Source organism: Eschrichtius robustus, chromosome 13, assembly GCF_028021215.1.
Source record: "Eschrichtius robustus isolate mEscRob2 chromosome 13, mEscRob2.pri, whole genome shotgun sequence".
In the NCBI taxonomy this organism is placed as follows: Eukaryota; Metazoa; Chordata; class Mammalia; order Artiodactyla; family Eschrichtiidae; genus Eschrichtius; species Eschrichtius robustus.
The window spans coordinates 32,359,152-32,387,006 of NC_090836.1; the positions used below are offsets into that span (position 1 = coordinate 32,359,152).

General features: G+C 35.6%; 1 protein-coding gene across 4 annotated transcripts in view; it reads right to left on the reverse strand.

The window, feature by feature from the left end:
- The window catches only part of ABCD2 (ATP binding cassette subfamily D member 2), an 87,293-nt gene that overhangs the window by 20,599 nt on the left and 38,839 nt on the right, over window positions 1-27,855 (reverse strand). For all 4 annotated transcript variants that reach the window (XM_068561064.1, XM_068561063.1, XM_068561062.1 and 1 more), the window contains 2 exons: window positions 13,091-13,236; window positions 2,924-3,008 (listed from right to left, as the gene is read on the reverse strand). In XM_068561064.1, coding sequence (XP_068417165.1) covers window positions 2,924-3,008; window positions 13,091-13,236 — 231 coding nt within the window. The remainder of the gene's footprint in view (window positions 1-2,923; window positions 3,009-13,090; window positions 13,237-27,855) is intronic.

Sequence of the window (27,855 nt, forward strand, 5' to 3'; positions counted from 1 at the left end):
TGGCTGCACCAACTTACATTCCCACCAACAGTGCAGGTCCTTCACTGGATTTAGCATTTCTATTTCATTTTATTTTTTTTCCAATAAATTCTGCTTTTCAACTTGCTCATCTTCCCTCATCTTTCTGTGGAGCACTAAATTCTTTCCACTGTTATAACTTTATTTTTATTCAGTATCACATTATATCCAAAATATTTTAGATACAAAAGTTTCAAGTATTTAGTTTAAGGTATATGTACTTAAAATCTCTTTAGGTTAGCATCTTTTATTAATGCCTGTTGTTTTTTCTTACAGAGCTTATCTTATTAACACACTGACATAGTGAGAAATTTATGATCATACCTTACATTACATCATATTACATTTCACCAATTATGCTAGGGATCATATTACTGAGTATTTATGGACGAGGCTCAAACAGATTCAGGGTAATAGTGGGTAACAGCTGGTCATAAACGTCACACTGTAAAGTTTACTCTCGAATCTCACCAAATCATCTCAAAAAGGTCATTCCAAAATGCACTTCACTAAAAATTCTGAGTTCACAAATTTTGGTTCATACTTCTTTAGCTTGCCATATTCTTGAACTAACCGTGTCATTATTACAAATACCATGTTATTACACAATATTTTTTCATTAATAAAATCCAGGTATAACACAAAAATAATACATATTTGTATGATTTAATTTATATGAAATTGTAGAACAGGAGAAGTAATTTATCAGGATAGAAATCAGAACAGAAATTGTCTATGGAGAGATTTGACTGGAAAGGGGCATGAGAGACTTTCTATGGTGATGGAAACATTCTTTATGTTAATTGGGATATTGGTTACATAATGTATATACATTTGTCAAAAGTCATAGAATTGTATACTTAAATACATTTATGTATGTGGTACATAAATTTATAATAATAATAACACTAATGATAATACTAATAAATAAACCCTGGCTAGCTATTACATAATAGTACACATAATAGCATACAAAATAAAAAGAGGGATATAGGGAATTCCCTGGCAGTCCAGTGGTTAGGACTCTGTGCTTTCACTGCCACGGGCCTGGATTCGATCCTTGGTCAGGGAACTAAGATCCTTCGAGCCGTGTGGTGTGGCCAAAAAAAAAGAAGAGGGATATATAAACTGCAATATACTTTATGAAAGTAGTTACATTAAAAAATAACAACCAACTTTTGTATACCAAAATAGAGAAAAAAATTATACCAAAATTTTATGTTACAGGTAGTGAGACAACAGATTTTTTCTTATTTTTACTTATCTAATTTTCTACTTTTATAATATAAACATATAATTATATTTAATAAAGTTGTTTAAATTATTTTTTTAATGATAAATATTTTGTGTTATATTCTCACCAAAAAGGCTGAACCTAAATATAATCAAGCTTTTAGCTCTAATTTCCAGTTTACAAGACAAATAGGAGACTGAGGAAAGAGGTAAAGGGATCTCATGAGGAAGCAATCAGATCAATCTAGAAAGGACAACATTCTTACAGGACAACTGACCCAGTTTCTTTAACAAGTCAATGGCATAAAAGATGGGGGAAGGGGACAGAGGCAGGGAGAAGAAGAGACTCTTTAAATTAAAAAATAATTAAGAGATATATAACAACAAAATTCAGTATATAAAATTTGTTTGGATCTTGGTTTGAACAAACCAAGCATAAAAAGATATTTTTGAGACAATCAGGGAAAATGAATATGAACCAGGTATTACATGATTTTAAATGATTATTATCAAATTTTTAGTTATGATTATGATATATTATGTAAGAAAATATCCTAATATTTCAGAGATTAATGCCAAAGTATTTAATGAAAAAATTCCATGATTTTGGATTTGCTTTAAAATGCTTCATAAATAAAAAATAGATAAATCAAGTGCTGTATTAAATCAGTGTGATAAGAATATGGGGTTCATCTTACAATTTTCTCTCTTAGATGAAATTTTACTGGTTTTTCCATAATAAAAGATTTTTTAAAAATTGGTAGCCAACTTGTTGCTAAGTGTTTAATGAGGCTTACTTGATAATTTTTTTGTGTGTGGTCTTTATCAGCTTTTAAAAGTTCCCTATGAAGGTATTATTGCTTCCACTGCAGCTTCTTCAAGAGTATGGCATATGCCCCAGCTTATGGTCTGTTCAGGCATTCATGCACATAACTCTTGGGCTTTTTTGCCCAAGATATAAGTATTAAAAGTGAGTAACAACTCAGGTTCTCATTGCCAGAGGCTTAACGTAAAAAAAAAGGGAATTTATTTTTCACAGAAGAATAGGACAAAAAAGAGAAACAAATCAGAATAGCTTTAATATTTCTTTCCAATGTCTTATGTTTGGTACCTTGAATTCAAAAGGCTATGAAGCTGGTTGCAAATAGAAAAGTTTTATCAAGAGAAATTTTTTCCTGCATCTCTTTATTTCTGACTCCATTAGACTTAGGCTGGCTGGTTCCTTTTTCCATTGGATATGCCTCTGATTTTCAAGGAGGAGAGCACTACTAAGTTTTATAGGCTACTGAGTGGTTAGAAAGTTAATTTAGTTTGAATTTAATAATTTAATTGAGAAGTATTACTGAATGTCTACCTCCTGTGTTCACAACAGTATAACAGTGGTTATGTATTCTTCACATTTTAAAATTAGTAATAATCCTACTTTCAAACTTAGGACATATAAAAATTTAATTTTGTCATCTAACATTACTCAACATAAAAAAAATTTTAAAAATACTTGGAGATTTCTGTCACATTAAAAAAATAACTTAGGAAATTAAAAAACTGTAAATTCTAAGCACTAGTTTTTCAGAAAAATATTTTCAGGCTAAAGATGAGGGCACGGAATCCTAGCCAAACATTTTTTGGTTACAACAATGGAATAGTCATTACTTGAGTATAATATACTTACCTATGATAAAACATGCGAGCCATGCCCATTCTTTGCTTTTCCCCTCCTGACAGGACATCTTTCCAGTCCATAACAGCATCCCATCCTTTAAAATATATATAAGTATATATTTTATAAGGCATCTTTTAACTAAAGAGAGCATATTTTACAGTTTTTATCTAGACAAGTGATTCCTAGCAAGTTTAAGTTATTAACACAAAGAACCTGATATTTCTCAGAAATGCTTGGATAAGATAGAGAGCCTTATTTTTAATCATTTTATTTTAGATTTGATATTTTTTACCAGTAATAATTACTTACATTGACAAAACGTCTTCTAAGAATTCCAAATACTGACACTCTGAAAATGTGTTTGTTTCTGAATATCTCCAAAGAGTTGATAGACTTAATTTGGAGAGTGGTGGGAGAAAAGATCAACAGATTTGCATAGGCTTATTGCAAAGTCTACAAAGGGTATGACAGGAGCTAACTTAAATGGTTTCCATCTGCCTGGCACTTTATATGAGTTTTCTCATTATATATTTCACAACCTTATTAGGTAGCTATTATTAGTTTTATTTTATAGGTCCATAAGCTGAAATTCATGGAGAAATTGATATATCAAATTTTACACAGCTATATATTAGAGTTAGGATTTATATGCAGGTTTATTTATATGCAGGACTTCCTGTTGGCTATTTATTCAAAAAGCAAGCCTTCTATTTTTTAAAAAAATAGGTTAGGTCAATACATACTGATATAGAAACGTACCTAGAATATTTTTTACATGGAAAACCAAATTGCAGAATTTTGTGTGTGTTTGTATACAGTTGACCCTTGAACAACACAGACTGAACTGTGAAATACTTAAACATGTATTTTTTTCAATAGTAAATACTACAGTACTATACAATTTGCAGTTGGTTTAATCCGCAAATGCAGAACGGCAGATATGGAGGAACCTTGGTTAGAGACAGCCTACTATAAGTTATATGCAGATTTTTGATTGCAGATTTTTCGATTGCCTGCTAAAACTTTTGAGTTTAGTGGAACAAAGGACATGATTTATTTAAATATGTAAAATTAAAGTTTCCTTTGACTCAAATACTTTTCTCTTTTGCCTTCTCAGTTGGCAGGGGGAAAATTTTTTAAGCCCAGAACACTTCTCTACTGTATAGCAATCTGAATCTATTTTTCAAATCCTCACTTATGTTTCATAAATGCTATACAATTAAGTCATAGAGAAAATTTTCTTTCTACAATTTTCACTAGAAGCAAGAACACATATACATATATAAATTATGATTGCATTTCTGTAAATAAACACACATACACAACCTCTCTGGGAATAGAATTATGAGACTTTTACTTTCTAAGCTATACATTTTTATAATATTTGAAAATTTTATTATTTTAAAATTATTTTTATGGCTTTTCTTAATTTTGTAATAAGAAAAAAACGTTACTTAGAAACAAAACCATGCGGCCTATTAGGAAGACAGCCATATCAAGTATTTTTCTAAAGTGGGAATATCATAAAATGGAGCAGACTAGGCAAAGCCTGATTTTCAAAGAGGAAAATGACTGTCAAAACTTCACATACACACCACACACACACACACGACATTTCCAAATCCCAAAGTATTCAAGGCTTAATTTTTCCATTTGGAAAAAAATCCAGGCTCTTTGCTTTCTTTATTCTTCCTCAGCTGAATTTTCATCTTTATTAAAATTTCTAAATAAACTTGGTCAAAGGGAAAGGAAATAAGAAGTAGAGTTTCATTGTTTCTTGTGCCCTGGATTGAAAATAAGATTTTCCCTGTTTCCCAATGATACTCCCCAGTAGGGACCAGTGTTCATTCTTGGGCAAACTTCCAGGAATTTTCTATCTATTTAAAAACATAATTTTATATTAGGAAAAAATCTCTAAATGCCATGTGGTTCAAAGTTCTTGCTTCTAGTGAAAACTGTTGAAAGAAAATTTTCTCTATGACTTAACTTTATAGCATTTATGAAACATAAGTGAGGATTTGACAAATAGGTTCAGGTTGCTACACAGTGGAGAAAAATTCTGGGCTTAAAAAAATTTCCCCCCTCAACTGAGAATGCACAAGACAAAAGTATTTGGGTCAAAGGAAGCTTTAATATTATGTATTTAAATAAATCATGTCCTTTGTTCCACTAAACCCAAAAGTATTAGTAGGCAATATTTCATGATCAGAGAACATATAAATCAAAACTCTGAGTCATAATATCATCTCTGATGTTGAAATAGTGAGAATAAATTAGCTAAAAAGTGAACAGTTTTCCTGCTTCCTAAAGATGAACAAACTGCTTTAGTTCACGTCTATTCATTAACACTTCTACTCCTTTCTATTTTGTAATCTATTTGATGGAATAAAACATAGTTTTAAAATCCATCTTTTACTAAAGCCAAGAATATCTCTAAGCAAAGTATTAGCTAATCTTACTAGAACTTCAGCAGGCTTCTTCCAGAGTAAGTGATGTCCTTGCAAATTTAAATGCTTTCCTGCTTTGCTTTAAAACACGTTTCATGTTTTAAGGACTAGGCAAGTAAAGTGGGTTTCCTTAGCATTTTTTTTTTTATGTGTAAGGATATAGCAAGTCTTATTAGCATCTAAGAAGCTAAGATAGCATAGAGCAGTGGCATAGCTTAATATAGAATATTGACTTTCAAGTCCCATCTGTGTTTGAATCCCTGTCCCACGACTTGCTGAGGGCCCTGGGGAAACTACTAAACTTCTGAATTTCATCTGTAAAAGGGAGTTGGTAAAACCCACATCATCAGGCAGTCACAAATATTAAACAGGATGACACTGTAAATTGCTTAATATGTTATATTCTGCAGAGTAAGTACTCAATAAACCATAACAATTACTATTACATTATTAAGGAAAATTCTGAAAAACAGTTCCAGAATTTCTTTTGACTTCTAAAAGGATAGAATATCTCATGTTTATTATAAATTTCTATTCAGATTGTTCGATTTCAAACTTACCCAAAATTAACAGGCAGCTATTATTCAGCCACAGTGTTTTAAAACTGGGGAAAAGTTCACCATATGAAACAAAAAGAAAACCTGCTTTCCATATTTATAGCACTTATGAATTATGATATTATAAACACAATAAAATAAATAGAATAATGCCTCTTTTGCCTAACTCATTTGCTTATTGTAAGGATCAATAAAATAATACATGTGAACTTTCTATATAAAATATCAAGTACCATCACACAAAGACAAAATATCATGGTATCAATATCAACTAGTTCTATTACCTTTAGCAACTGATTCTTGCACATTTACTATGTGCCACTGTTTTAAATACTTTACATATAGTCTAACTTAATCTTCACAGAATCTTTATAAGGTAGATATTTATCCCCACTTTACAGGTGAAGATACAGAGAACAGAGCTATTTAAGATTTTTTTTTTCAACATCTTTATTAGAGTATAATTGCTTTACAATGTGTTAGTTTCTGCTGTTTAAGAAAGTGAATCAGCTATACGTATACATATATCTCCATATCTCCTCCTTCTTGTGTCTCCCTCCCAGCCTCCCTATCCCACCCCTCTAGATGGACACAAAGCAGTGAGCTGATCTCACTGGGCTATGTGGCTACTTCTCACTAGCTATCTATTTTACATTTGGTAGTGTATATATGTCCATGCCACTCTCTAACTTCATCCCAGCTTACCCTTCCCCCTCCCCGTGTCCTCAAGTCCATTCTCTACGTCTGCGTCTTTATTCCTGTCTGGCCCCTAGGTTCTTCAGAACCAATTTATATATGTGTTAGCATATGGTATTTGTTTTTCTCTTTCTGACTTACTTCACTATGTATGACAGTTTGTAGGTCTATCCACCTCACTACAAATAACTCAATTTCGTTTCTTTTTATGGCTGAGTAATATTCCATTGTATATATGTGTCACATCTTCTTTATCCATTCATCTGTTGATGGACAATTAGGTTGCTTCCATGTCCTGGCTATCATAAATAGTGATGCTATGAACGTTGTGGTACATGACTCTTTCTGAATTATGGTTTTCTCAGGGTATATGCCCAGTAGTGGGATTGCTGGGTCATATGGTAGCTCTATTTTTAGTTTTTTAAGGAACCTACATACTGTTCTCCATAGTGGCTGTATCAAGTTACATTCCCACCAACAGTGCAAGAGGGTTCCCTTTTCTCCACACCCTCTCCAGCATTTACTGTTTATAGATTTTTTGATGATGGCCATTCTGACGAGTGTGAGGTGATACCTCATTGGAGTTTTGATTTGCATTTATCTAATGATTAGTGATGTTGAGCATCTATTCATGTGTTTGTTGGCAAACTGTATGTCTTCTTTAGAGAAATGTCTATTTGGGTATTCTGCCCATTTTTGGATTGGGTTGTTTATTTTTGATATTGACTGCATGAGCTGCTTGTATATTTTGGAGATTAATCCTTTGTCAGTTGCTTCATTTGCAAATATTTTCTCCCATTCTGAGGGTTGTCTTTTCGTCATGTTTATGGTTTCCTTTGCTGTGCAAAAGCTTTTAAGTTTCATTAGGTCCCATTTATTTATTTTTGTTTTTATTTCCATTTCTCTAGGAGGTGGGTCAAAAAAATCTTGCTGTGATTTATGTCATAGAGAGTTCTGCCTATGTTTACCTCTAAGAGTTTCATAGTGTCTGGTCTTACATTTAGGTCTTTAATCCATTTTGAGTTTATTTTTGTGCATGGTGTTAGGGAGTGTTCTAATTTCATTCTTTTACATGTACCTGTCCAATTTTCCCAGCACCACTTATTGAAGAGGCTGTCTTTTCTCCATTGGATATTCTTGCCTCCTTTATCAAAGATAAGGTGACCATATGAGTGTGGGTTTATCTCTGGGCTTTCTATCCTGTTCCATTAATCTATATTTCTATTTTTCTGCCAGCACCATACTGTCTTGATTACTGTAGATTTGTAGTATAGTCTAAAATCAGGGAGCCTGATTCCCCCAGCTCCATTTTTCTTTCTCACGATTGCTTTGGCTATTTGGGGTCTTTTGTGTTTCCATAAAATTGTGAATTTTTTTGTTCTAGTTCTGTAAAAAATGCCATTGGTAATTTGATAGGGACTGCATTGAATCTGTAGATTGCTTTGGGTAGTATAGTCATTTTCACAATGTTGATTCTTCCAAACCAAGAACATGGTGTATCTCGGTAGTATAGTCATTCTCACAATGTTGATTCTTCCAAACCAAGAACATGGTGTATCTCTCCACCTGTTTGTATCATCTTTAATTTCTTTCCTCAGTGTCTTATAGTTTTTTGCATACAGGTCTTTTGTCTCCTTAGGTAGGTTTATTCCTAGGTATTTTATTCTATTTGTTGCAGTGGTAAATGGGAGTGTTTCCTTAATTTCTCTTTCAGATTTTTCATCATTAGTATATAGGAATGCAAGAGATTTCTGTGCATTAATTTTGTATCCTGCTACTTTACCAAATTCATTGATAAGTCCTAGTGGTTTTCTGGTAGCATCTTTAGGATTCTCTATGTATAGTATCATGTCATCTGCAAACAGTGACAGTTTTACTTCTTCTTTTCCGATTTGGATTCCTTTTATTTCTTTTTCTTCTCTGATTGCTGTGGCTAAAACTTCTAAAACTATTCTGAATAATAGTGGTGAGAGTGGGCAACCTTGTCTTGTTCCTGATCTTAGTGCAAATGGTTTCAGTTTTTCACCATTGGGAATGATGTTTGCTGTGGGTTTGTCATATATGGCCTTTATTATGTTGATGTAAATTCCCTCTATGTCTACTTTTTGGAGGGTTTTTATCATAAATGGGTGTTGAATTTTGTGAAAATCTTTTTTTTCATCTATTGAGATGATCATATAGTTTTTCTCCTTCAATTTGTTAATATGGTGTATCACGTTGATTGATTTGCGTATATTGAAGAATCCTTGCATTCCTGGAATAAACCCCACTTGATCATGGTGTATGATCCTTTTAATGTGCTGTTGGATTCTGTTTGCTAGTATCTTGCTGAGAATTTTGCATCTATGTTCATCAGTGATATTGGCCTGTAGTTTTCTTTTTTTGTGACATGTTTGTCTGGTTTTGGTATCAGGGTGATAGTGGCCTCATAGAATGAGTTGGAAGTATTCCTCCCTCTGCTATATCTTAGAAAAGTTTAAGGATCGGTGTTAGCTCTTTTGTAAGTGTTTGATAGAATTCACCTGTGAAGCCATCTGGTCCTGGACTTTTGTTTGTTGGAAGATTTTTTTTTTAATTTAATTTTATTTATTTTTTTATATAGCAGGTTCTTATCATTTATCTATTTTATACATATTAATGTATGTATGTCAATCCCAATCTCCCAATTCACACACCATCCCCACCCACCACTTTCTCCCTGTGGTGTCCATATGTGTTGGAAGATATTTAATCACAATTTCAATTTCAGTGCTTGTGATTGGTCTGTTTATATTTTCTATTTCTTCCTGGTTCAGTCTCAGAAGGTTGTGATTTCCTAAGAATTTGTCCATTTCTTCCAGGTTGTCCATTTTATTGGCATATAGTTGCTTGTAGTAATCTCTCATGATCCATTGTATTTCTGCAGTGTCAGTTGTTACTTCTCTTTTTTCATTTCCAGTTCTGTTAATTTGAGTCTTATCCCTCTTTTTCTTGATGAGTCTGGCTAATGGTTTATCAGTTTTGTTTATCTTCTCCAAGAACCAGCTTTTAGTTTTATTGATCTTTGATACTGTTTCTTTCATTTCTTTCTCATTTATTTCTGATCTGATGTGTATGATTTCTTTCCTTCTGCTAACTTTTGGGTTTATTTCTTCTTCTTTCTCTAATTGCTTTAGGTGTAAGATTAGGTTGTATATTTGAGATGTTTCTTGTTTCTTGAGGTAGGATTGTATTGCTATAAACTTCCCTCTTAGAACTGCTTTTGCTGCAGCCCATAGCTTTTGGGCCGTCGTGTATTCATTGTCATTTGTTTCTAGGTATTTTTTGATTTCCTCTTTGATTTCTTCAGTGACCTCTTGGTTATTTAGTAGTGCATTGTTTAGCCTCCATATGTTTGTATTTTTGACAGTTTTTTTCCTGTAATTGATGTCTAGTCTCATAGTGTTGTGGTCAGAAAAATATTTGCTATGATTTCAATTTTCTTAAATTTACCAAGGCTTGATTTGTGACCCAAGATATGATGTATCCTGGAGAATGTTCCATGAGCACTTGAGAAGAAAGTGTATTCTGTTGTTTTGGATGGAATGTCCTATAAATATCAATTAAGTCCATCTTGTTTAATGTGTCATTTAAAGCTTATGTTTCCTTATTTATTTTCATTTTGGATGATCTGTCCATAGGTGAAAGTGGGGTATCAAAGTCCCCTACTATTATTGTGTTACTGTCAATTTCTCCTTTTATAGCTGTTAGCATTTGCCTTATATATTGAGGTACTCCTATGTTGGGTGCATTAATATTTACAATCGTTATATTCTTCTTGGATTGATCCCTTGATCATTATGAGGTGTCCTTCTTTCTCTCTTGTCTTTATTTTAAACTCTTTTTTGTCTGTTACGAGAATTGCTACTCCAGCTTTCTTTTGGTTTCCATTTGCATGGAATATCTCTTTCTGTCCCCTCAGTTTCAGTCTGTATGTGTCCCTAGGTCTCAAGTGGGTCTCTTGTACACAGCATATATACGGGTTTTGTTTTGGTTTCCTTTCAACCAGTCTATGTCTTTTGGTTGGAGCATTTAATCCATTTACATTTAAGGTAGCTATTGATATGTATGTTCCTATTACCATTTTCTTAATTGTTTTGGGTTGGTTTTTGTAGGTCTTTTCCTTCTCTTGTGTTTCCTGCCTAGAGAATTTCCTTTAGCATTTGTTGTATAGCTGGTTTGGTGGTGCTGAATTCTCTTAGCTTTTGCTTGCCTGTAAAGCTTTTAATTCCTCCGTTGAATCTGAATGAGATCCATGCTGGGTAAAGTAATCTTGGTTGTAGGTTTTTCCCTTTCATCACTTTAAATATGTCCTGCCACTTCCTTCTGGCTTGTAGAGCTTCTGCTGAAAGATCAGCTGTTAACCTTATGGGGATTCCCTTGTATGTTATTTGTTGCTTTTCCCTTGCTGCTTTTAATATTTTTTCTTTGTATTTAATTTTTGATAGTTTGATTAATATGTGTCTTGGTGTGTTTCTCCTTGGATTTATCCTGTGTGGGACTCTCTGCACTTCCTGGACTTGATTGACAATTTCCTTTCCCATATTAGGGAAGTTTTCAACTATAATCTCTTCAAATGTTTTCTGTCTCTTTTTCTCTTCTTCTTCTGGGGCACATATAATTTGAATGTTGGTGCATATAATGTTGTCCCAGAGGTCTCTGAGACTGTCCTTAATTCTTTTCATTCTTTTGTCTTTATTCTCCTCTGCAGTAGTTATTTACACTATTTTATATTCCAAGTCACTTATCCATTCTTCTGCCTCAGTTATTCTGCTATTGATTCCTTCTAGAGAACTTTAAATTTCATTTATTGTGTTGTTTGCCATTGTTTGTTCGCTCTTTAGTTCTTCTAGGTCCTTGTTAAACGTTTCTTGTATTTTCTCCATTCTATTTCCAAGATTTTGGATCATCTTTACTATCATTACTCTGAATTCTTTTTTAGGTAGACTCCCTTTTTCCTCTTCATTTGTTTGTTCTGGTGGGTTTTTTACCTTGCTCCTTCATCTGCTGCATATTTCTCTGTCTTCTCATTTTGCTTAACTTACTGTGTTTGTGGTCTCCTTTTCACAGGCTGCAGGTTCATAGTTCCCATTGTTTTTTGTTGTCTGCCCCCAGTGGGTAAGGTTGGTTCAGTGGGTTGTGTAGGCTTCCTGGTGGAGGGGACTAGGCCTGTGTTCTGGTGATGAGGCTGCATCTTGTCTTTCTGGTGGGCAGGACTGCGTCCAGTGGTGTGCTTTGGGGTGCCTGTGAACTTATGATTTTAGGCAGCCTCTCTGCTAATGGGTGGGTTGGTGTTCCTGTCTTGCTAGTTATTTGGCATGCAGTGTCCAGCACTGGAGCTTTCTGGTCCTTGAGTAGAGCTGGGTCTTAGCGTTTATATGGAGATTTCTGGGAGCGCTTTCACTGACTGATATTAAGTGGGGCCGGGAGGTCTCTGGTGGTCCAATGTCCTGAACTCGGCTCTCCCACCTCAGAGGCTCAGGCGTGACACCCAACCGGTGCACTGAGACCCTGTCAGCCACACGGCCAGGTACGTGGAGAGTTTCTTGCCTTTTGGGAAGTCTGAGGTCTTCTGTGAGCGTTCAGTAGGTGTTCTGTAGGAGGTGTTCCACATGTAGATGTATTTTTGATGTATTTGTGGGGAAGAAGGTGACCTCCACGTCTTACTCCTCTGCCATCTTGAAGGTCCCCCAGCTATTTAAGACTTGATTCCAGAACTCTGACTTTGAAGCTTACATTCCTAATTACTGTACTACCCTGCTTCTTTTGATAATGTTAATGGGCTAAACAATAAAACATAAAACCCATGCAAAATTTAACCTAGAATTCTAGCTTGCTATTTCCTTAGTTTTTCTAGGCTATCAAATTATATTTTTATCAAGTTATTTGAAAGTAATTTTGTTTTTTTGAAAGTAATTCTCTTTTGAACTAATATGTATAACTGTTTTTCCTACTTTTTCAAAAGTATGTTTTATGTTGAAATACTACAGTACAGAAGTTTCTATATTTTATCTAATTCTCTATTTGTTGCTTTAGAGAAAAAAATGTATTGGTAAGACTGTGGGTCTGAAAATAAATAAGTTCTGTGATACCTACTTCTCAAATTATTACATTTAATGTAAGCTGAGAGCTTGACAGGAGAATATTTCTGTCATGAACTTTACATACATTTAGATTGACTATGGCCTCAGGGACACATGTACATTAAAATATGACCAAAAAAAAAAAAACTGTTTTCAAATGCTAGCAGCAGATTTAGTAAAAAGCTTAGTGTGCTGCATGAAATATAACATAAGCAGAAAAGAGCATGTTAATAATGGAAAAGCAACAAAAGCTGTAAACGCCATCTTTACTTGCGTGCTTATGTTCCAACAACAGCATACATTCAAATTAAACCCAAGTTTATTTGTTAAAAATTAATTTAAATACATGAAAAAAACACAAATTATAGACTTTACCTCCTTCTCTTTGAACTATATGGTAGAGGTGAACATTATGTAGGATACAGTCTAGATCGTGGTCTGTATAGCCTTTATCATGCATGTCATCCACTGAATCTGGATAAATGACTTGATCCCGAAGACTTCCAAGAGACATGTACGGCCTGTAAAACACCAAGAACACAAGAATCTTAGTAAAAAATCAGTTTCGTTTACTCAGTGTGACATCCTGGTGGTCTGAAAACTCCAGAGCAGACTTTAAATATCATATTTCTAGGATTATATTTATTACCTGGTGATGAGTATTTCTCAGGCGTGGCAGGATAAAACGCTGTTATATTCATGTAAAAACATATAGAGACATAGCCACAAGAAAAGTTCCTACAAGAAATACTTGGATGTTTTCAGCACAGAAATACATACATACTTGTTCTGTTGTATTTTATAATTGTTGCTTCTGTATTTCATCTAAAACTGTTTGGGTTAAACATAAAATTTGAGGTTTTGACCCAGCAATGTGAACAAACAAAACTTAAAAAATATCATTCACAATAAGAGAAATGCAAGTTAAAACTATACTGAGTTTCTTACTTAGCACATTGGTAGAAGTTTAAAAGCTTGACAACTCACTCAATTGGCAAGTCTATGGAGACACAAGGTACTTTCATACAATGTGAAAATGCAAAATGGTACAACCCTTTGGAGAGGATTCTACAAACCAATATATCATCTGGTCTTTGACCCACTTCTAGGAATTTATTTTAAAGATATACTTCCAAAAATACACCACCATCAACAAAAAAATGTGTAAAGTTATCCATTACAGCATTCTTTGTAACTGCAAAATATTGAGAACCTAAATGCGCATACAAAGGAGACTGACTGAATAAACTATAGAACCTGCACTGTGCAGCTATAAAACAGGATGTGGAAGATCTCTATGAATTGATATAGGGTGATTTACATAATATATTGTTAAGTTGAAAAGCAAAGTGCAAAGTAGATATATAGCTGGGTTTCTCAACAGTGGTATTATGGAGATATTAAATCAGATAATTCTTTGTCACTGAGGTATATCCTGTGTATTACAGGATGTTTAGCAGAACACTTGATCTCTATGCTCCAGATGCTACTAGCATCCACTGCAGCAGTGACAAAAAAAAAAAAAAAGTCTCCAAATATTATTTTGTCCCTTTAGGGGACAAAACCATCCCCATTTGATAGAACCACTAATATGTAGTATACCACTTCTATGTAAAGTGAAAGCAAAATAAGAAAATATACATCTGTCTGCTTATATTTACAAAAGGAAACAGTAAACCAGAAACTAATGAAATCAGTTACCTATAGGAGATGGGAGGAACAAGGCAGAATAGATAAGGGAGGGAAAGACCTCTTTAAGAATACTTTCTATATAGTTTTTACTCTTAGAATCATGTTAAAGTGTTATTATTTTTTTAAAAATTTAACCAGTAAAACGAAGGAAGAAACCCTAAAATTGAATACAAACAGAAACAAATTAACTGAAAAGTCTATCAAATGAATAACATAACCACATAAAACAGGGAGGAGGGACTGATCCAAGTAACTTTCAAATTTGGTTACATAATTTCAGTTGAAAACCAAAAGAACCACAAAGAAACCTTAAAACTAATTGTTCATGTATCTTGTTGCTATAGGTGTAGCAATTCTGAAACTATGTTGTAGGATTGACCAAGTAAGTAAACATTTTAATAACGTTAGGAGGTAAGGTTCTCACTGTGGAAGAAGGAAGATACAAATATGAAATGTGGGAAGGGGAGAAAAATATACTGTAATGTTTAATTTGAATTAGAGTATCAGCATGAATTCATAATTTTTTGAACAAAAATCTATTTCCTCGTTCTGTGTACATTTGCTGCATCCTGATACTATCCTTTGAGAAGGTCACAACAGCATTTAGGAAGTATAGAGGGTTGAATTGTGGACCTCAAAGATATGTCCAAGTCCTAACCCCTATTATTTGTGAATGTGACCTTATTTAGAAAAAAAAAAAAGGTGTTTGCAGATGTAATTAAGTTAAGGATCTTGAGATAAGATTATCCTGGATTAACCAGATGGGTCTTAAATCCAATAAATACCTTTAAAGAAGAGGAAAAACACAGGGAGGAAAGTCATGTGAAGACAGAGGCAGAGATTGGAGTTATGCTGTCACAAGCCAAGGAATGCTGGGCACCACTGGAAGCTGGAAGAGGTAAGAAAAAATTCTCCCCTTGAGCTTCCAGAAGGAGGGTGACCCTGCCAACACCTTGATTTTGGATTCCTGGCCTCTAGATCTGTGAGAAAATAAATTTCTGTTGTTTCAGACCAGCAAATTTTTGGTTTCAGTAGATCTCGGAAACTAATGCAGGTAGTGTTATTGCAAAAAAATGTGTAAACTGTATTGTATCATTAGAAAACTATCAGATAAACCCAAATTGTGGGACTTTATGAATATACAACAACAACAGTCCTGCACTCATTACAAATATCAATATCATAAAAAACAAAGAAAGGCTAAGGAATTCTTTCACATTAAAAGAAACTAGAGCAACATGGCAACTAAAATACAATGTATGATGATGGACTGAGAAAAACAAGTTATTATAAAGAATAGTATTATGACAATTGGAAAAATTTGAATGTGGAAAGTTGTTGGAGGAGGTAATCAAGAGGACTTCACTGCCAGTTGACCTGTGAGCTGGACCCAGGCAATCTGACGCTCCAACCCCCTTCCCTGACCTTGGAATGTATGCTCAACCCACAGTTCCCACAGCTGCCAACTATTTTCAAGGACACAGACTTGAGGGAGCAATGTGGTGTTGAGACCATACGGATGGTATACATGAGGGAACCCCATTAAAGCCTCTATATAAACTTTTAAGATTCTGGTGGATAGAAGTGGAGAGGCTCATCTTGAGGCTGCCCATGACAAGCCTCAAATGTAAATTCCCTTGCTTATTAAACCTGCCATCCACCAATCTGGAGTGGTCTGCCTCTTTCTTCTGTCTCTTCTTGCCCTCTGTGTACAAGGGCCGGTTTGAGAACCAACAAAAGTATGTTCAGATAATATTATATCAATGTTAATTTTCATGAATTTGATCATCATACTATGTCTATGTTAGAGACTATTCTTGCTCTTTGAAAATACTGTTCCTCATTGAGTAACATGGGTTTGAACTGCATGGGTCCACTTATACATGGGGTTTTTTTAATAGGAAATATTACAGTACTTCACAGTCTGTGGTTGGTTGAATCTGCAGATGTGGAACCATAGAAATAAAGGGCCGACTATAAATTATACATGGATTTTTCAACTGTGCTGGGGTCAGTGCCTCTAACCTCTGCATTGCTCAAGGGTCAACTGTACACCCTAAAGAAGTTAGGGGTGAAGATTTATTTACAGCAACTTACTTTAAAAAAAAAAGGTGTGTGTGTGTAGAGAGAGAGACAATTAAAGGTTTTAAATACAAACTGTGTTTGTAGATTAATTCTCTATCTATTTTCCCATAACATGCAAATGATTTAGTTGAAGGATAGATAGCACAAAAATTTATTTTATAACAGATTTAACTAACATTTGAAAATCAAAATATTTATATTTCAATTATACATATATGCATTCATGTAATAAGGTTTGCAATGGAGTCTTTGCAAACATAAGGAATCTCTAGTCATATTTTTAAAATTGAGATATAATTCACATTATAAAATTCACCCTTTTAAAGTATAAAATTCAATGATTTTCAGTATATTTACAAGCTCATGTAAATATCACCAGTATCTATTTCCAGAACATTTTCTTCACCCCCAAAAGAAACTCCATACCTAAGAGCAGGCACTCCTAGTTCTTCCCTCCTCCCAAGCCCTGGCAATCACTAATCTACTTTCTGTATCTGTGGATTTGCCTATTCTGGAAATTTCACATATTTTCATATGTATGGAATCACACAATATGTGGTCTTCTTTCTGTCAGCATAATATCTTCAGGTTCACCTATGTTGTAGCATGTAGCAGTATTTCATTCCTTTTAATATCTGAATTAAATTCCATTGTATGGTTACACCATATTTTGCTAATCTGGATATTTCAGTTGTTTCCACTATTTGGTTATTATGAATAGTGGGCATACACCTAGTAGTGGGGCATATGGTAACTCTGTTTAACTTTTTGAGGAACTGATCAATTGTTTTCCCAAGTGGCTGCACCATTTCTAGGCATTTTTCTTCTACCATGTTCCGTATGTCTTCTCCTGCTCTCTGATTTCCTTCCCTCTCCAGTCTAACTATATATTTTTTAAAAACAGAATTAGGACACAAAGTTATTTGTTTATTTCCATCATTTTAAGCACTTATATAATGTGGTATTATCTTAAGTTAATATCTGGTAATAATAACAGTAGCATAAAATAGATACTGACCATCAGGACCAGTGAACAATTTTTTAGTCGGTATTCTGAGACTACTAAGAAGAAATACAAGGAAATATTGGGAGTCAGTACTTTAGCTAACTTACAAAGTGATGCCAGTTCCAACTTAATGTAAATCAGAAGTTTAGATATCCTTAGCATAAACCCCAAATATAATTCAATCCACAGAACAGCCATGACACAATACATAACTGAGACTGCAATAATTAAAATACATCTGAACATTCATTTCAATGGTGTTTCTACAGGATTCCATCATAAGACTTGATTAACTGGAAATATTTGATGAAATTATATTTTATATCTACATTTTGGGGAAGACAGTATAGAGTCATGGTTGTGATAATGGGCTTTGGAGAGATGGTTCTGGACTGGAATCCCAATCTCACCATTTACTAGCAATGTGACCCAAATTCTGAGCTATAGTTACGTCATTTGTAAAGTAACTCACTTTATTGCATTTGTTATGAGGATTAAATGAAGCAGTAGGTTTTCATAAAGCAATGTAGAGCACTTAGTACAGTACTACAGGCACATAGTAGGCATTCAATAAACCATTATGGAGACAAAAAAGTTCATTTCAACTTAGGTTTACGTTATCTACCTATGTGAAAGGGCAATATCTTAAAAAAGAGCATAAGTTTGTTTTCTATGACTGTGTGTCTGTTTGTGTTTTGTAAATAAGTTCATTTGGAAACAAACTTATGGTTACCAAAGGGGGAAGGGGAAAGTGAGGGATAAATTAGGAGTTTGGGATTAGCAGATACAAGCTACTATATATAAAATAGATAAACAGTAAGGTCCTACCATACAGTACAGGGAACTATATTCAACATCTTGTAATAACCTATACGGGAAAAGAATATGCCACACACCTACAGTCAGTTTATCTTCGATGAAGGAGGCAAGAATATACAATGGGAAAAGGACAGTCTTTCAGCAAGTCGTATTGGGAAAGTTGGAGAGCCACATGTAAATAAATGAAGTTAGGACACATCCTCTCACTGTACACAAAAATAAACTCAAAATGGTTTAAAGACTTAAACATAAGACATGACACCATAAAACTCCTAAAACAGAACATAGGCAAAACATTCTCTGACATAAACTGTACCAATGTTTTCTTACGTCAGTCTCCCAAGGCAATAAAAATTAAAACAAAAATAAACAAATGGGACCTAATCAAACTTACAAGCTTTTGCATAGCAAAGGAAACAATAAACAAAACGAAAAGACAACCAACAGAATGGCAGAAAATATTTGCAAATGATGTGACTGACAAAGGCTTAATTTCCAAAATATACAAACAGTTCATTGAACTCAAATACAAAACCAAACAAACCCTATCCAAAAATGGCCAGAAGACGTAAATAGACATTTCTCCAAAGAAGACATACAGATGGCCAATAGGCACATGAAAAGATGCTCAAAGTCACTAATTATTAGAGAACTGCAAATCAAAACTACAATGGGTTACCCCCTCACACCAATCAGAATGGCCATCGTTAAAAAGTCTACAAATAACAAGTGCTGAAGAGGATGTGGAGAAAAGGGAACCCACCTACACAGTTGGTGAGAATGTAATTTGGTGCAGCCACTGTGGAAAACAGTATGGAGGTTCCTTAAAAAACTAAAAATAGAATTACCATATGACCCAGCAATCCCACTACTGGGCACATACCCAGAGAAAACCATAATTCAAAAAGACACATGCACCCCAATATTCATTGCAGCACTGTTTACAATAGCCAGGTCATGGAAGCAACCTAAGTGTCCATCATCAGATGAATGGATAAAGAAGATGTGGTACATATATACAATGGAATATTACTCAGCCATAAAAAGGAACGAAATTGGGTCATTTGTAGAGACGTGGATGGATCTAGAGACTGTCATACAGAGTGAAGTAAATCAGAAAGAGAAAAACAAATATTATATATTAATGCATATATGTGGAATCTAGAAAAATGCTACAGATGAACTGGTTTGCAGGGCAGAAATAGAGACACAGATGTGGAGGACAAACGTATGGACACCAACAGGGGAAAGTGGCACAGGGGGGCGTGGTGGTGGTGGTGGTGTGATGAACTGGGAGATTGAGATTGACATATATAAATTAATATGTATAAAATGGATAACTAATAAGAAACTGCTGTATAAAAAAATAAAATAAAATTCAAAAAAAAAAAAAAAGATACATGAACCCCTATGTTCATAGCAGCACTATTCACAATAGCCAAGACTTGGAAACACCCTAAATGTCCATTGACAGATGAATGGATAAATATGTGGTGTATTTATTCCATGGAATACTACTCAGTCATAAAAAAATAATGAAATAATGCCATTTGCAGCAACATGGATGCAACTAGAGATTATCATACTAAGTGAAGTAAGTCAGAAAGAGAAAGACAAATACCATATGATGTCACTTATATGTGGAATCTAAAATATGACACAAATGAACCCCTCTATGAAATGGAAACAGACTCACAGACATAGATAACAGACTGGTGGTTGCCAAGGGGGAGGGGTTTGGGGGAGGGATGGAGTGGGAGGTTGGGATTAGCAGATGTAAGCTTTTACATATAGAATGGATAAACAACAAGGTCCTACTGTATAGCACAGAGAACTATATTCAATATCTTATGAAAAACCATAATGGGAAAGAATATAAAAAGAATGTATAGATATGTATGAATGTGTGTGTGTGTGTGTATGTGTGTGTATATGTATATATACATATATATATCTGAATCACTTTGCTGTACAGCAGTAATTAACATTGTAAATCAACTATAGGTCAATTAAAAAAAGAATATGAAAAAGAATATATATGTAACTGAATCACTTTGCTATACACCAGAAATTAACATAACATTGTAGCTCAACTATACTTCAATTTTAAAAAAAAAAGAAATAAGCAGATACAAAAGAATTTCTATTTAGCCAGCTAAAAGACATGTGGTTTTATTCCCATAGTAAATTTTTATTATTCTCAACATGATTAATAAATAATAAATACATAATTACCTAGATTTTAGAGAGTATATTCTGTTAAACACGTAAGTATCTCATTTACCCAGAAATATTTCATTTAGTAACTGGAGCACCACTTAGTTCACTGTAGCAATTTATGTAGCAAAGGTATCAATATGCATAAGGCTGCCAAATGTTTTCTTTGTAAAAGGAATTTGAAGAAGCAAAACTTTGTAACTTCTAATTGGGAGATTGGGATTGACACATATACACTATTGATACTATGTATAAAATATACAACTAATGAGAACATACTGTATAGCACAGGGAACTCTATTTAATCCACTGTGATGACCTAAATGGGAAGGGAATCCAAAAAAGAGGGGATATGTGTATATGTATAGCTGATTCATTTTGCTGTACAGTAGAAACTAACACAACACTGTAAAGCAACTATACTCCAATAAAAATTAATTAAAAAAACTTTGTAACTTCGGGACTTCCCTGGTGGTGCAGTGGTTAAGAATCCGCCTGCCAATGAAGGGGACAGGGGTTCCAGCCCTGGTCCAGGAAGATCCCACATGCCGCGGAGCAACTAAGCCCGTGTGCCACAACTACTGAGCCTGCGCTCTAGAGCCCGCGAGTCACGACTACTGAAGCCCGCGTGACACAACTACTGAAGCCTGTGCACCTAGAGCCCATGCTCCGCAACAAGAGAAGCCACCACACCGAGAAGCCTGTGTACCGCAACAAAGAGTAGCCCCACTTGCCACAACTAGAGAAAGCCCACACACAGCAGCGAAGACCCAACGCGGCCAAAAATAAATAAATAAGTAACTAAGTAAGTAACTAAGTAAATAAATAAACAAATAAAATTTATTTTAAAAACTTTGTAACTTCTTTAAAAGATTCATTTAATATTATTTATGCCTTCTTTATGACTTCTGAAATCTGTCAATTCTCTTTGATGAACAGATATGAAAATTTATCTCATAAAAACTCTTAATTATAATTTTGTTTTGCAATGCTTAATTTCTTATTGTGTTTATAAGCCTAATAATATGTTGAATATGCATTCTCAAAATTAAAAAAAAGTAAAAACAGAACTTAAAAGAAGACACTCTGGGCTTCCCTGGTGGCGCAGTGGTTGAGAATCTGCCTGCCAATGCAGGGGACACGGGTTCGAGCCCTGGTCTGGGAAGATCCCACATGCCTCAGAGCAACTAGGCCCGTGAGCCACAATTACTGAGCCTGCGCGTCTGGAGCCTGTGCTCCGCAACAAGAGAGGCCGCGATAATGGGGGGCCTGCACACTGCGATGAAGAGTGGCCCCCACTTGCCGCAACTAGAGAAAGCCCTCGCACAGAAACGAAGACCCAACTCAGCCATAAGTAAATAAAAAATAAATAAAAATTAAAAAAAAAAGTTAAAAAATAAAAAAAATAAAATAAAAAAATTAAAAAAATAAAAAAAAAAAGAAGACGCTCTTAGCTACTAAGTTTTAAAAAATTCAATCAGGATGAGATTTAAATTAAATGTCTACATAATTTGTTATTTGATTTACTGTTACTCAAAATGATTTAATAGAATATGAAAATTGCTATTTTGAAAATTTATGTGAAGGGAATATTGATGAAATTATACACAAATATTTCATAAAAGTATATATTCATTAAGGACCCAAAAAATATTGCTTTATTAAAGTTCCATTTTTTTCTCAATTGTTTTATGATCATGTGAAATGGTAAAAATAACACATTCTATATGTGTTTATTGAGGTACATAGCAACTAAGGATACTCTAATAATAGATTTTATTAATATAATTATTTAAAAATACTACTATAAAGTTACAACTGAATTCTCTGGAAAGGCTATATCAAGGAAATTTGGGTTGATGTTGAATCTATTTGAAAGCACAAAAAAATGGAGGACCCTATAGCCAATGTTTATATGATTAGTTTGCATGTGATCCTTTTTCCTGCTCATAGGCCTGGAATTTAACATTTTAAGTTAGCTCAAGTTTCTCTAGTGCTACCACAGTCATACATAATTGATAAGCACTTAAAGTACTCTTTACTAAACTTTCCTTTCTAGATATATAGGCCTATTCAGATTATCTTCTAAATAATTCAGGTAGATCAATTACCATGTCACTTGCTCTGGCCCATTACCATGTCACTTGCTCTGGCCCATTCTTTTGTTGTTTGTAGTCCAAACAACAAAAGAAATAGATTGCTTACAATTAGTAGATATCAAAAAGAAACACTATCTAGTTTAAATTTACTTTCTCTAAGTAAAATCCAGAATTACCTCTATTTGTTGTGGAAAAGATATTGGAATAAAGCTATAGGTATCATACTATAATTTAGATTATCATTATTTAAGCAATTATCAAAATTTCCTTTGTAATCTGAAATTAGTTTGAATGCATCTATATTTAAAACTGTTAATTATAATAGTAAAATTAAAGTAAAATTATTAGAGATCAAATCCACTCCCAGGGATTATGGCTTTTTACAGTTATATTACAATGTCTCAGGGTACTTCTATAATTTGTATTATACTGCCTACTTTTCTATATTAAATATCTGACAATATATGATTCTTGGCAAAATGTACTGACATTTATTAGGGTTTATACTATTCTCTATTTTTCTCTTTAATAGAGACAAAGTAGGAAGAAGAAAGCATTGAGAAATGTTAGCTCTATACTTGAAGTCTGTGGAATGATCACCCAAAATGCTAAATATTTCATAGTCATCTAGAATTTAATTGTGAACAATATTGATAAAAATTTTATAGCAATACTCATGTATTTAAGGCATGAGATGTGTTAGGTTTAAGAATAAGGTACAGGAGAGTAGGGGCAAGATGGCAGAAGAGTAAGACGCGGAGATCACCTTCCTTCCCACAGATACAGTAGAAATACATCTACACGTGGAACTGCTCCTACAGAACACCCACTGAACACTGGCAGAAGACGTCAGACCTCCCAAAAGGCAAGAAAATCCCCATGTACTTGGGTAGGGCAAAAGAAAAAAGAAATAACAGAGACAAAAGAATAGGGACGGGACATGCACCAGTGGGAGGGAGCTGTGAAGGAGGAAAGGTTTCCACACACTAGGAAGCCACTTCGTGGGCAGAGACTGCGGGTGGCAGAGGGGGGAAGCTTCGGAGCCAAGGTGGAGAGCGCAGCCACAGGGGTGCGGAAGGCAAAGCAGAGAGATTCCTGCACGGAGGATCAGTGCTGAGTAGCACTCGCCAGCCCGAGAGGCTTGTCTGCTCACCCGCCAGGGCGGGCGGGGGCTGGGAGCTGAGGCTCGGGCTTCGGTGCTAGCCGGGAGGGAGTCCGGGAAAAGTCTGCAGCCGCCGAAGGGGCAAGAGACTTTTTCTTGCCTCTTTGCTTTGCGCAGCGCAAGGAGAGGGGATTCAGAGCGCCGCCTTAACGAACTCCAGAGACGGGCGTAAGCCGCGGCTATCAGCGCGGACCCCAGAGGCGGGCGCAAGCCGCGGCTATCAGCGCGGATCCCACAGCAACAGGGGCAAAGAGGGAAAAATGGAGAGATTCCCGCACAGAGGCTTGGCGCCGAGCAGCACTCACCAGCCCGAGAGGCTTGTCTGCTCACCCGCCAGGGTGGGCGGGGGCTGGGAGCCGAGGCTCGGGCTTCGGTCGGATCGCAGGGAGAGGACTAGGGCTGGCGGCATGAACACAGCCTGAAGGGGTTAGCACACCACAGCTAGCCTGGAGGGAGCCCGAGAAAAAGTCTGCTGCCGCCGAAGAGGCAAGAGACTTTTTCTTGCCTCTTTATTTCGAGGCGCACAAGGAGAGGGGATTCAGAGCACCGCCTAAACGAACTCCAGAGATGGGCGTGAGCCGCGGCTAACAGCGCGGACCCCAGAGACAGGCACGAGCCACGGTTATCAGCGCAGACCCCAGAGACGGGCAGGAGACGCTAAGGCTGCTGCTGCCGCCACCAAGAAGCCTGTGTGCGAGCACAGGTCACTCTCCACACCGCCCCTCCCGGGAGCCGGTGCAGCTCGCCACTGCCAGGCTCCCGTGATCCGGGGACAACTTCCCCGGGAGAACGCACGGCGTGCCTCAGGCTGCGGCAACGTCACGCTGGCCTCTGCCGCCGCAGGCTCGTCCCGCATCCGTACCCCTCACTGCCCCTGGCCTGAGTGAGCCAGAGCCCCCGAAACAGCTGCTCCTTTAACCCCGTTCTGTCTGGGCGGGGAACGGACGCCCTCAGGCGACCTACATGCAGAGGCGGGTCCAAATCCAAAGCTGAACCCCGGGAGCTGTACGAACAAAGAAGAGAAAGGGAAATCTCTCGCAGCAGCCTCAGAAGCAGCGGATTAAAGCTCCACAAACAACTTGATGTGCCTGCATCTGTTGAATACCCGAATAGATAATGAATCATCCCAAATTCAAGAGGTGGACTTTGGGAACAGGATATATTAATTTTTCCCCTTTTCCTTTTTTTGTGAGTGTATATGTGTATGCTTCTGGGTGAGATTTTGTCTGTATAGCTTTGCTTTCACCATTAGTCCTAGGGTTAGGTCTGTCCGTTGTTTTTGTTTGTTTTTTTTTTTTTACTTAAAAACATTTTTTTTCCTAATAAATGTTTTCTTAATAATTTTTTCCTTATTTTCTATTTTTAGAAATTAAAAATAATTTTTAGTAAGTTTTTTCATATTTTTTATTTTAAAAAATTAAAAAATTTTTTTTCTTAATAAATTTTTTTCTTAATAATTTTTTTATTTTTTATTATAAAAAATTAATAAATCTTTTTTTAAAAATTAAAAACAATTTTTTTCTGATACATTTACTCTTAATAATTTTTTTTCTTATTTTTTATTATAATAGCTTTATTTTATTTTATTTTATCCTCTTTCTTTCTTTCTAATTTTTTCTCCCTTATATTCTGAGCTGTGTGGATGAAAGGCTCTTGGTGCTCCAGCCAGGCATCAGGGCTGTGCCTCTGAGGTGGGAGAGCCAACTTCAGGACACTGGTCCACAAGAGACCTCCCAGCTCCACGTAATACCAAACGGCGAAAATCTCTCAGAGATCTCCATCTCAACATCAAGACCCAGCTTCACTCAACGACCAGCAAGCTACAGTGCTGGACACCCTATGCCAAACAACTAGCAAGACAGGAACACAGCCCCATCCATTAGCAGAGAGGCTGCCTAAAATCATAATAAGGGCACAGACACCCCAAAACACACCACCAGACATGGACCTGCCCACCAGAAAGACAAGATCCAGCCTCATCCACCAGAACTCAGGCACTAGTTCCCTCCACCAGGAAGCCTACACAACCCACTGAACCAACCTTAGCCACTGGGGACAGATACCAAAACAACGGGAACTACGAACCTGCAGCCTGTGAAAAGGAGACCCCAAACACAGTAAGATAAGCAAAATGAGACGACAGAAAAACACACAGCAGGTGAAGGAGCAGGGTCAAAACACACCAGACCTAACAAATGAAGAGGAAATAGGCAGTCTACCTGAAAAAGAATTCAGAATAATGATAGTAAAGATGATCCAAAATCTTGGAAATAGAATAGACAAAATGCAAGAAACATTTAACAAGGATGTAGAAGAACTAAAGAGGAACCAAGCAATGATGAAAAACACAATAAATGAAATTAAAAATACTCTAGACGGGATCAATAGCAGAATAACTGAGGCAGAAGAACGGATAAGTGACCTGGAAGATAAAATAGTGGAAATAACTACTGCAGAGCAGAATAAAGAAAAAAGAATGAAAAGAACTGAGGACAGTCTCAGAGACCTCTGGGACAACATTAAACACACCAACATTCGAATTATAAGGGTCCCAGAAGAAGAAGAGAAAAAGAAAGGGACTGAGAAAATATTTGAAGAGATTATAGTTGAAAACTTCGCTAATATGGGAAAGGAAATAATCAAGTCCTAGAAGGAAAGAGAGTCCCATACAGGATAAATCCAAGGAGAAAAACGCCAAGACACATATTAATCAAACTATCGAAAATTAAATATAAAGAAAACATATTAAAAGCAGCAAGGGAAAAACAACAAATAACACACAAGGGAATCCTCATAAGGTTAACAGCTGATCTTTCAGCAGAAACTCTGCAAGCCAGAAGGCAGTGGCAGGATATACTTAAAGTCATGAAGGAGAAAAACCTACAACCAAGGTTACTCTACCCAGCAAGGATCTCATTCAGATTTGATGGAGAAATTAAAACCTTTACAGACAAGCAAAAGCTGAGAGAGTTCAGCACCACCAAACCAGCTTTACAACAAACGCTAAAGGAACTTCTCTAGGCAAGAAACACAAGAGAAGGAAAACACCTACAATAACAAACACAAAACATTTAAGAAAATGGGAATAGGAACATACATATCAATAATTACCTTAAACGTAAATGGATTAAATGCTCCCACCAAAAGACACAGACTGGCTGAATGGATACAAAAACAAGACCCATATATATGCAGTCTACAAGAGACCCACTTCAGACCTAGAGACACATACAGACTGAAAGTGAGGGGATGGAAAAAGTTATTCCATGCAAATGGAAATCAAAAGAAAGCTGGAGTAGCAATTCTCATATCAGACAAAATGGACTTTAAAATAAAGAATATTACAAGAGACAAAGAAGGACACTATATAATGATCAAGGGATCGATCCAAGAGGAAGCTATAACAATTGTAAATATTTATGCATCCAACATAGGAGCACCTCAATACATAAGGCAAATACTAACAGCCATAAAAGGGGAAATCGAAAGGAACACAATCATAGTAGGGGATTTTAGCACCCCACTTTCACCAATGGACAGATCTTCCAAAATGAAAATAAATAAGGAAACACAAGACATAAATGATACATTAAACAAGATGGACTTAATTGATATTTATAGGACATTCCACCCAAAAACAACAGAATACACATTTTTCTCAAGTGCTCATGGAACATTCTCCAGGATAGATCATATCTTGGGTCACAAATCAAGCCTCGGTAAATTTAAGAAAATTGAAATCGTATCAAGTATCTTTTCTGACCACAACGCTATGAGACTAGATATCAATTACAGGAAAAGATCTGTAAAAAATACAAACACATGGAGGCTACACAATACACTACTTAAAAACGAAGTGATCACTGAAGAAATCAAAGGGGAAATCAAAAAGTACCTAGAAACAAATGACAATGGAGACACGATGATCCAAAACCTATGGGATGCAGCAAAAGCAGTTCTAAGAGGGAAGTTTATAGCAATACAAGCCTACCTCAAGAAACAGGAAACATCTGGAATAAACAACCTAACCTTGCACCTAAAGCAATTAGAGAAAGAAGAG